The sequence below is a fragment of the Panthera onca genome, chromosome C1 (assembly GCF_046562875.1).
Source record: "Panthera onca isolate mPanOnc1 chromosome C1, mPanOnc1 haplotype 2, whole genome shotgun sequence".
Lineage (NCBI taxonomy): Eukaryota > Metazoa > Chordata > Mammalia > Carnivora > Felidae > Panthera > Panthera onca.
This window is the reverse complement of record NC_138346.1, coordinates 187,978,722-187,989,227: the sequence shown is the minus strand read 5'-3', so window position 1 is coordinate 187,989,227 and position 10,506 is coordinate 187,978,722. Positions and strand designations below refer to the sequence as shown.

The 10,506-nt window shown below is 50.0% G+C and overlaps 1 protein-coding gene across 1 annotated transcript; it reads right to left on the bottom strand.

Moving 5' to 3' along the window:
* Window positions 1-3,967: 3,967 nt before the first annotated feature.
* Window positions 3,968-9,090, bottom strand: LOC145715649 (L-amino-acid oxidase-like). The gene is made up of 6 exons (XM_081796316.1): window positions 8,320-9,090; window positions 7,720-7,832; window positions 6,491-6,692; window positions 5,903-5,971; window positions 5,557-5,693; window positions 3,968-4,993 (listed from the first exon to the last, which is right to left on the bottom strand). Exons 1-6 carry the CDS (start codon window positions 8,677-8,679, stop codon window positions 4,162-4,164), a joined length of 1,713 nt encoding a protein of 570 aa, XP_081652442.1. The 5' UTR covers window positions 8,680-9,090; the 3' UTR covers window positions 3,968-4,161.
* Window positions 9,091-10,506: the final 1,416 nt, after the last annotated feature.

Below are 10,506 nucleotides of genomic sequence, written 5' to 3'. Positions count from 1 at the left end.
TTGAGATCATGACCTGAGCTGAAGTTGGACGCTCAACCGACTGAGTCACCCCGGTGCCCCATGGTGAATTTAAAACACAAGAGCAGGAATTTTAAAGCTCAGGGAGATAACAGACAAGTGGCTACAATGGTTAGTTATCAAGCTCAGCCAAGATCTCTAAAAAAAAAGGAGGTAGTCTGGCTCTTTATCTAGTGTGGTTGGCAATGTGTTTGTTTGAGATAGTCCTCTCTGAAGTGGATGTCTCAGTAATCAAAGCATTAGGCACTTGCGTTACAAAAAAGAAAAATAAAACTGTCAGGGCTTATATCATAGACTCCAGGCAATTTTTATATCTCATGGGCAGAGGCTGTTATTTCTGGTATCTGCTGCCCCACTTTTGCCTGTGCTCCTTCTTGACTATCTTCAGGATCCTGGTCTTCCACCAAGGGGATTCATGACGAGCTCTTCCCCAGGGCCCTTGCTATCCCTAGGTCCTGCCTTCTGCTCTTTTCTGTCTACACTTCATTGGGTCCGGATTCCTCCCCTCCTCTGAGAGTCTCAAGGAAGGCATGACCTTTGTCAAGAGATTAAGGGAGTTAACAAATACAAACGGTCCCCAGAGGGTTTGGAAAGTGACTTCTCCTTTGACAGAGCCAAGTGCTAGGGACTAACTAGTTTACTCTGCTTCTGGCTCCTCACGTGTTTTGTGGCTGTTTCTGGTGAACCATCTCACCCTGGGAAGCCCTAAGGTAGCTGATTGAAGCCAGCTCTGACGTGGCTCAGCAGTACCCTTAGACCAACCCTGGGGTCTGGAGGAGTTGCTGTTCGTAGTGTACATCTGTCATTTTTATCTGCTCCAAATACTCTTCTTAAGAGATGGTCCTTTTGGGGTGCCTGGGTAGCTCAATGGGTTAAGTGACAGACTTCAGCTCAGGTCATGGCCTCACGGTTCATGGTTTCAAGCCCTGCATCTGGCTCCTTGCTCTCAACGCAGAGCCCACTTCAGATCCGCTGTCTCTGTCTCTCTCTCTCTGCTCCTCCCCTGCTTGAATTCTCTCTCAAAATAAATAAACATTTGAGAAAAAAAAACACTTTCTTAAAAAAAAAAAGAGATAGCCCCTTGTCCCCTTCTCTGGTGGCTGGGGCTGCTGGTCACAAGACCTACTTCCTATGCTGAGGAGTGGGCCCCTCATCCAGCAGGTGGATGGGTAGTGTGAATATATTTCTGTGTAAGTGATGAATCATGGGAATCTGCTCCCGAAGTCAAGAGCACACTGTCTATACTGTATGTTAGCTAACTTGACCATAAATTATACTTTAAAAAATGCACTGGGAGAGAACAGCCCTTTCTTTTCCCTTGGATGGCAACGTATAAAGATATAACCTTGGAGTTGCCTCTGATTGCATTGCTTGCCAGAAGAAAGAAGGAATTAGGGGCACCTAGGTGGCTCAGTTGGTTTAAGCATCTGACTCTTGGATTCGGCTCAGGTCTGATCTCGAAGTTTCGTGAGTTTGAGCCCAGCATCGGGCTCTGCCCTGGCAGCACGGACCCTGCTTGGAATTCTCTCTCTCCCCTTCTCTCTGCCCCTCCTCTGCTCACACTGTCTATGTCTCTCTCAAAATAAGTAAATAAGCTTTAAAAAAAAAAAGAAGAAGAAAGAAGGAAGCTGTATTAGATTCTTTGGGCTGCCATAACAAATTAGTACACAGTTAGATGGCTTAAAACAGCATAAATGTATTTTCTCACAGTACTCACAGAAGTGACAGCAGGGCTGGTTCCTTCTGAGGCTTCTGAGGAAGAGTCTATGCTTGTCTCCTGGCTTTTAGGAGTGTCTGGCGATCTTTAGGAATCCTTGCTTCTAGATGCATTACTCCAACCTGCCTCCATCCTCACGTGGCTGTCTTCCTTCTGTGGTGGTCTCTGTTCACATTTCCCTCTTCTTATGAGTACACCAGTTATTGGATTAGAGTATACCCTTATTCAGTATGACCTCATCTTTTTTTTTAATGTTTATTTATTTTTGAGAGACAGAGAGAGATATAGTGCAAGCAGGGGAGGGGCAGAGAGGGAGACAGAATCTGAAGCAGGCTCCAGGCTCTGAGCTGTCAGCACAGAGCCTGACCTGGGGCTTGAACTCACAAACCATGAAGTCATGACCTAACCCAGAGTCAGATGCTTAACCCACTGAGCCACCCAGGCACCCCACGTATGGCCTCATCTTGACTTGATTACATCTGCTAAGACCCTATTTCCAAATAAGGTCACATTCACAGGTTGGGGGGTGGATGTGAATTTTGGGGGGCATTATTTAACTCAATACAGAAGCTAAGTTAGGAAAACAGGGTCAAGAGGTAGAAAGAGAGAGAACCTTAATGAAAAATGATCAATTCCTAAGCCCAACTGATCTGGATGAACTGTACTTCACCTGAGACTTTAAAGATATGTAAGCTAAAACATTTCCTTTCCCTTAAACTAGTTAGTGTTTGGTTTCTAGCACTTGGAACTGAAAAAGTCCTGACTAATATAGGGGTGAATGAAAAACCAGAATAAAGCAAGCTGGGATTTTAACAATAGACTAGAATGCAGTAAGAAAACGTGTTTCCTCTCTCTATTCCCTTCCTTCCAAGCAATATGCCATCTCTAGACACAACACTCCCTATAGTACTTCATCACAATGGTCTTCAGAGTCCTCCAAGGTCACCCTGGTAGGAATGTTCTCCAGGGAAAGAGCTACCACGTTATTTACTTCTTCCCTTGGACTGATCGGGCCCAAATAACCAAGAATTTGGGATAAAAAATGACCTAATCATTGGAGGTATGGGAACGCAGGTAGGGGTTTTGATTCAATTGAATAATGCTGCTCATTCTTTGTTTTTTTTTTTTTTAAGTTTATTTATTTATTTTGAGAGAGAGAGAGAGAGAGTGAGTATGCATGGGGAAGGGTCAGAGAGACAGAGACAGAGAGAGAGAGAGAAAGAGAGAATCCCAAGCAAGCTCTGCACTGTCAGCACAGAGCCTGATTTCGGGCTCAAACTCATGAACCATGAGATCATGATCTGAGCTAATATTGGACACTTAACCGACTGAGACACCCAGGCACCCCTGCTGTTCATTCTTTGTATCTGGCACTCAGCATAGTGCCTGGCACATGGTAGATGAGAAATAAATATTTTATCAGAGAGTGAGGGAAATAACATATATTTAAGTGTCTATGGGAAATCCACTGAGGCATACACAATATAATCCCAGCTGTTGGGGGCTCTCAGTGTAGTTGGACAGATAATATGCCCTCACAAAGTCATTACATCATAGCATAAGAAGATCCATTGTCCAAATATTTGGGACTCTAGGGAGGAAGGGTGGGGGTTGAAAAGAGAGAGAAAGATCCCTAGGCTTTGCATACGGCAGTTAAGGGAGGATTCAGGGAGAGGGAATAAGTTATTTGGGTCTGGAAGGACAGGGCAGGTGTTAGAGAAGAGCAGAGTGAGTATGGAGAACAAGCTTGGTGTCCTCCCAGAGGGGTGTATAGGCTGACAGGCAGAGGTGGGGAGAGGGTCTGGTTGGTGATGGGGAGGTAAGGGTGGAGTGAAAAAGTCTGTGGGCCAGGAGGTGTCTCTAGGAAGCCAAGATCCTGCTCTTACAGGCTCAGAAAGAACTGAGAAGAGCCCTTATCTCTTCCATCCATGTAGACTCCATGTTGGGCCAGGATGTAAGCTCCCTCCTCGCCCTGCGGAGGCACACAATGATGGGGTTTGTGTGCATTGTGAAGTGTGTGTGACTAATCTGTGGTTTAATATTGCTGTGGTTCAGGGTTTGTCTGTTCCTTTAGAAGCTTCTAGTTGTATATGACAGAAATTAAGGCATTGTTGGAACCTTTCTCTTTCGCTTTTTATTATTATGCAGCAGGAGACAGTTTCCTCACAGCTAAGGGCAGATTCTAGCACTCACCATCCTTGATTTACTCCTTACCCTCCATCTACTCTGATTCTGTTGCTTCCCTCCTCAAGGCCTGGCAGGGGAGAGAAGGGGGTGATTCTTTGTGGACTGGCCAACTGGATTCTTTGGCACTTTTGGATTCTTGCTTGTGGGCGGGGGGACTAATGGTGACCTCTCTCTTGGGTCTCTGCCTCCAACTCCCACCTCCCAGCCCCTTTTCTGCCGGATTTCCTCAGGGATTTCTTTCAGGGTGAGAAATGATTCTGGGTATGAGTGAAGGTCTTCTGCCTCGCGGTGGCCTCCTCGTCCACGGCAGCCTGGATATTCCTGGCTGCCCGCAGGCCGGACTTGATAGCAGTGTCTATCCAGGCATGGGGCATGGAGGTATGCTCGCCTGCAAAGTGGATGCGGCCCTCAGGCTGGAAGAGCTGCAGTGAATAGTCCGTAAACTGGTAGGGTGTGAACTCAGCGAAGGCGCCCATGGTGAGGGGGTCCAGAGACCAGCGCTTGAGCACAGAGGAGGGGCACATGCGCCGCAATTCATCCTTGGGTATCTGGTGCACGGCCGCCAGGTCCTCCAGGACCACATCCTCCACCTGCTCGTGCGTCATGGATATGAAGAAGAGGGAGTCATCGTCCACAGTGTAGGAGGCCAGCAGGACGCCCTTGCCGCTGGGGAGGCTGTGGCTGGGGTAGTAGATGAAGCGCGAGGGCCGGTCGGTGACAGACACCCCACCCCGGATGCCCTCCCACTCCCAGAAGGGCTCCTTACAGGCCAGAACCACCTTGGTGGCGCTGGTGTAATGCACCACGCGGAGCGCTTCCACCTTGTCTGGAGAGAGCGGTGGCTTAAAGGTGATGAGGCGCGTGGCCTTGGCTGAGGCCGAGATAATGACGAAGTCCGCAGTGAGGTTGTGCTTCGCGGAGCTGGGCTCACCTGCCCAGTAGGAAACCTGGACCTCAGGCCCGTCCCTCACCACTGCCTCCACCTTGGAGCCCAAGTGGATCGTGCCAGGCTTCAGGCTGGTGCTGAGGGCCCTGGGGAGCTGGTCGAAGCCACCGGTGATCTCAGAAAAGCTGCAGGGGTGAGCGGAGGGCAGGGGTCAGTGTGTGGGCACCAGGCCCCCTTGCTGGGTTTCCGGCAGCTCTCCTGGTCTGAAAAGCAAGGAAACTGGCTTCCTGCAGCCTGTGCTGGATGCTTCCTTCCATGTCCTTAACTAGTCTCTGTGAGGGAGGGATGATTGTTTAATTATACTTTGGAAAACCGAATCCTGTTGAAGAGGGACTGTCCCAGGATGACATACCCCGTCTAGACCCATAGCCTGTGGATTCAGTTACCATGCAGTCCTGTGTCCCAGAAGGAGTCCCAGAAACATGGTTTTGGATTCTGGCTCCAGCCCTCACCCCACTTAAGTGAATTTGGATGAGTCATCGACCCCCTCTGAGCCTAAGCATCTTCTCCAGTAAAATGGCTCTGAATAATAGTATCGACTTTCTAGGTGATGAAAAGTGACAATTTTTGGAAAGCGCTGATAATTGTGTCTGGCACATAGTGACCTACTCAATAATCATAGTTCTGTTTCTCTGCTCTGGGGGTTGGAGGAGGGGCAGATTCCAGCCCTAGTCCCAATTGGCCTTACTCGTCCTTTTTGGAAAAGATGAAGTCTGTCCGCAGGGACTCTAGGAGGGATTTGTAGTATCCAGAATCCTCATTCATCACAGTCCCGATCATCTTTACCGCTCCTTGGCTCAGTGCCCCTTCTTTCAGCAAGTAAGCCTGTGGGAGGTAGGAGTGCCAGATGGAGGGCCCAGCATGTAGGAACGGGCTTCAGCAGGGGCCTAGGGCAGGCAGGGGGTGGGACTGGACTCCAGGGAGGTGATGTCTTTGGCAGTGGGAAGAGAGAGTCCTGGTCAGCAGAGAACAACAACCCTGGTGGGCTAGGCTGAGCACAGACCTCCTCTACCCCTATCCTTTGACTCACATACCTTGGTGGAGTAGGAATCATAAAAGGACACCAGGTGGCTGCAGTTGAAATTTTTCAGATTTTGTTTGAGCTGCAGAAGGGGAGGGAGGGGAAGAAGTTTAGATGTAAGTCATAGAGCAGTGGCAGGACCCCTGGGTTCTATGGGTGTCCCTTTGAAGAGGGTGGGGACAAGGAGGTGGGGGATAGAAAGACCAGGGGAAGTGTGTTTCCAAGAGCTCCTAAATGCTCCTCTTTCCTCCCAAATCTCCCCTTCATTTAAAGACCTTTGGAGACTAATATTTAAGGGGAAGACATTCACTGCAATCCAAGAGAATTGATTCATTACTGAGTATTGGATTATCTGGTGATTCCCTTTCCTTCCACTGTCATCATCAAGCAGTGGGCCGTTGGATCACCAAGTACAGGAGAGTAGATGGGTCTGGGCATTAGGGTTGGGGTGGCAGCATTCTTAGGGGATATTAGAGGAGGGACCAATCACAAGAGTGCCATATAGGAACCAGGCTAGCTGGGTCCATCCACAACTTTCCAGGTGATCTTGGGCCAGAACTTGTTTTTTTCCCAACCCTGGGAGGGGTGAGGCAGGAGGCACCTTGGTGATGGACTGGTTGAAGAGATTAGTAGCACCCTTGCCCTTCTCCATTGGTTTCGTGGAGTAGCCTAGGAGCTCTGGGTTGTCCTTGACCTCCCTGGTGCGATAACGTTGTCCGTTGATGAGGTACCAGGTGTTACCATCATATTCTATGAACTTGTTCGTCTTCAGGCCAAGCTTCTTGATGTAGGTATGAACTAGCCTGGAGCAGATACAGGTATAACATGGCACCCATCCCAGGACCTCCTTCCTGCTGGCCTCACTATAGAAGCCATTTCCAGGAAAACCAGTTTCTTCATGTGCCCAGAGAGGTCTGACTGTTTCTTCAACTCTAACCCTGCTTCCTCTTGCTGTGGTATTAACTCTTTTTCTTCTGTTTTTTCTTCCCCCACAAGGAAGATCATGAGGAGGGAGTTCACCCATCACCCAATAAAGGCTCTTTAAGAAATCCCAGAGTACAAGACTTAAGGAGAGGCAAAGGCCTCTTGTTTCAGACAGTATTTGAAATCTCACCTTCCATTTCTAAGTAAGTTGAGGCCAAATCTAAAGACTCCTAGTTTAGGCTGGTTCATTTTGTTTTTGTTTTGGTGGTGTTTGGAGGGAAGTCTTGGGTTCAGTTTACACATAAGGCAAAAAAGAAGTCATATTTTTGGAGGTATGTCGACACCAGGTGAGGGATCTCTTTTGTCTTTAGAAGCCACAGAACCAGGGGCTGGGTTCTGCCCCAGGAGCCAGTTACAGTTTAGGGGTCGAGCATATGTTTTTGGGCCTGTTGCCTCCTTGATTTTGAGGAGGAGCTCTGTTACTTTCTCCTAGGAGAATCTTGGGTGTGTCACTTAATACCTCTGAGCCCCGTTTCTTGATTTGTAACCAGCGTGGTGCCTGGTACATAGAGGTGCTCAAGAAATGGCAGCTAATATGATTATTAAATATTATTAGTTTGTAGCTTAATGGGGTATAATTGACACATACGAAGCTACCCATATTCAAAGTACACAATTTGATGAATTAATGCTAACTATTATTATTAGTTTGGGACCTACCATTTTCTGTGTGACCCTGGTCTCTGGGCCTCGGCCTTCCATGTCAAGTGGGAGACCAATGTTAGTCTTGACTCCACATGAGACAGTTGATGTGAGAGGCTCTGACCCTATGGCAGCAGCCCCCCTACCCAACCCCTACCTAATTCCTCTTGCTTGCCCTTCACCCATCCCTTCCTTGGCACTTACCTGTGGGACTTTGGGATTCTCATGGGCCCCAATTCATAGTACCAGCCCTCCTCCTCATTCCTGTATGTGACAACTCGACCCCCGATGTGGTGGCTGGCTTCCAGGATGGTTACCTGGAGTCCAGAGAAGTTGTTGCCGGAGTCATGCTTTCCCTTCTCCCACCCTGTACACCCATCCCCATCCTGCCACAGGCTCTAGTCTGGAATTCCTAGCAGTAGGTCCCTGCATGTGCAGGATAACCACACGGTGGGTTGGGGGTGGTGGTGGAGGAAGTTCTTCCGGGAGGGTCCTGAGTAATGTAAGTGGGGCAGAAGTGCTCCGTGGTGGCGGGGGACCAAGTGCCTCTTGGCCTGTTCTTGTTAGCATAACCCTTCTCCGCTTTTGCTTCTGTGAGAATGCAGGTGTAACTAGGGTCAAGTCTCAAGGGAGCCTGGGGTTTTGAGGAACCATAACTAAGGGCTAAGAGATCAGTGCATTATAAGCAGCCATCTAAGAGCTGACTGTAGCTTCTCCCTTTTTCCTTTTCCACCCAAGGAAGCAAACTGATTCCCCTCCTCAGACCCCAGGCAAAGGATTGAAGCCCCTTCAAGACCTGCTCACCTGGTGGCCAGCATCTTGTAGGGCCTTGGCAGCTGCCAGGCCTGACATGCCAGCTCCCACTACTACCACACGCTTGGGCAGCGGGGAGGCGTGGAGCCCCTTCTGCGCTGTGACAAGGATGGACTCGTACTCGGGGTCCTGGAAGCACTTGACCAGGTCCTCAAAGTAGCCAAGGCAGCTGGGAGTAGCCAACAGCAGCCCCAGGATTAGGATTCCTGTGGTAGAGAGGGGAATTGGGGACTGCCTGTCTGGGGCCCGGGCTCTGCACCCTGCCCTACCCAGGATGAGCTTGGCTGTGTGAACGCGTGCAGGTGGTGAGGTCAGGCAGCACCTGTCAGATGTGTGGTTGTAAACATGCATATTTGTGATTGTGTCTGTGTGGGGCGATTGTGTTGTGTGGGGTGTGGACGTATGTGCGAACCGTGCTGGTGTCAGCTGTGTGGTTGTAAATACAAATGCATGTGTTCACGTGTATGCATATGATTGGAAACCCATGAGTGTGTGCAGAGCCATCTATGGATGTGAATATGCCTGCTTCTGATGGTGGGTGCATGTGTGAGCTTGTCTGTGATGGAAGTTGCAGTGATTGTAAGTTTGTGATCATTGCCCTGTATGACTGTGCGTTGTCTGTGATTTCATGGGAGGGGGTGTGTCTGTGGGACAGTGTGGGCACCTGAGCAAATGTGTGGATGAATCTGTATGGGAGAGCGAAGTGGGTGGGTGTGGCCTGGGTCTGAAGAGTGAGGAAGGCATACATGCACGTGCTTGAGTTTGTGAGGGAAATGGGTGCCGGCATTCTTGTGTGTGATGCTGTGAGTGCATCTGAGCGTGAGGCTGGGTGGCAGAGCCGGAGGGTGTCTGTGTTCTTTGGGAATGTGTGCTTTTGTGAGAGGATGGGTATGTGTGAAAGTGGGAGTGTGTGAGGCATGGTTCTCTTCGGGTGGAACTGTGACCAGTTTCTCAGCGATATTACCAGTGCCCCGTGGACCTTGGCAGTCCTACTGTTCCTCTCCAGCCTGACAGTTTTTCAAATCCCTCCAGGTTTTCTAATGTGCAGCCAAGATTGGAAACTATAGTTAATATGTAACACACAATAAGTCCAGAGTGACGTGGTGGTTTTCATCCCCCAAATTGACTGCTCTGATGCACAGAGAAATTCACCCAGGAGGGAGTCTCCAATGAGAGACTGTGTGGTTTCCTTGGTGTTACCTGCTCTGAAGGGGACCGTCCAGGAGTGGTGATGCAATGTGCCCCCCTGCACTAGCCCTAGGATTTTTGGGTGGGTGAGAATGCCCTTAGTCCAGTCTTTGTACATGTGGATACCTGAGATGCATAGAAGGCAAGGGATCTTCAGGTGCCAACCCCTGTAGAGACTACACGCAGGGGTGACTTCTGCAGGGGTGACTTCTCCGAAAAGAAGAGGGAGTAACCAGCCACCATGGCAGAGAACCCCAAGCCTCACCCCCTCTCCCCACCCTCCAAGCCTACCTCAACCCCCGAATCCATTCTCACCCCTGACAAACTCTCCCATCGCTCTGAGCTACCGGCATTCCTGACTCAGTCCCCATGTCCTTACCTCTGAATGGACCCATCCCCTAAACTCATTACCTGGACCTGGACCCATTCTCTTGACTCACTTTCAACACCTGGACCTATGCATAGCCCCCCACGTAGCCTTGACCCATCTCAGTTCCCATGTCTTTTCCTATTGCATGGCCCCATGCTCAGACTCCCTCTCTGACCCATCTCAACCCCATCCCTCCATCTCCTTTCCCTGTTTCAAAGTCCAATACTTTCTCCCTCAGGTGCCTCTGTCTCAGAGGAGGGGCCCCACTTACCCCTCATCTTGGCCTTGGCTTTGGCCTTACAGCTCATGCTGAGCCCGGGGCAGCTCTCTCTCTCTCTTTATGAGGAGCCAGCTCCACCCCAGCAGTTGCTGGCCTTGTCCCAGCGGCCTGCCCCTAGGGCTGAGCCAAGCAGAGAAGCCCGGCCCTCATGGTGAAAAGACCATGGTGACTCGGCCCCATCCCCGGCCTCATCTTCTGCCTCCTGGCCCTTCCTTCCTCCTGGCCCAGCTCTCCTCCTAGGGAAATCCCCTTCTCCCAGCTCAGACCCCAGCACCTGGGTACTAGTTGGGAGAAGGGGCTGTGGGAGCCAGGTGAGCCATCCCCAACCTCCCAGGAATGG

What these genes read in the sequence shown, in the direction of transcription:
- LOC145715649 (XM_081796316.1), bottom strand. Translation starts at nt 8,679, where the DNA reads ATGCATGTTTACAACCACACATCTGACAGGTGCTGCCTGACCTCACCA. An exon ending in TCAACCAGTCCATCACCAAG is followed by an intron (nt 5,972 to 6,490) that starts GTGCCTCCTGCC and finishes CCCCTTCTGCAG; the next exon opens with CTCAAACAAAATCTGAAAAA. An exon ending in ATGATTCCTACTCCACCAAG is followed by an intron (nt 5,694 to 5,902) that starts GTATGTGAGTCA and finishes TACCTCCCACAG; the next exon opens with GCTTACTTGCTGAAAGAAGG.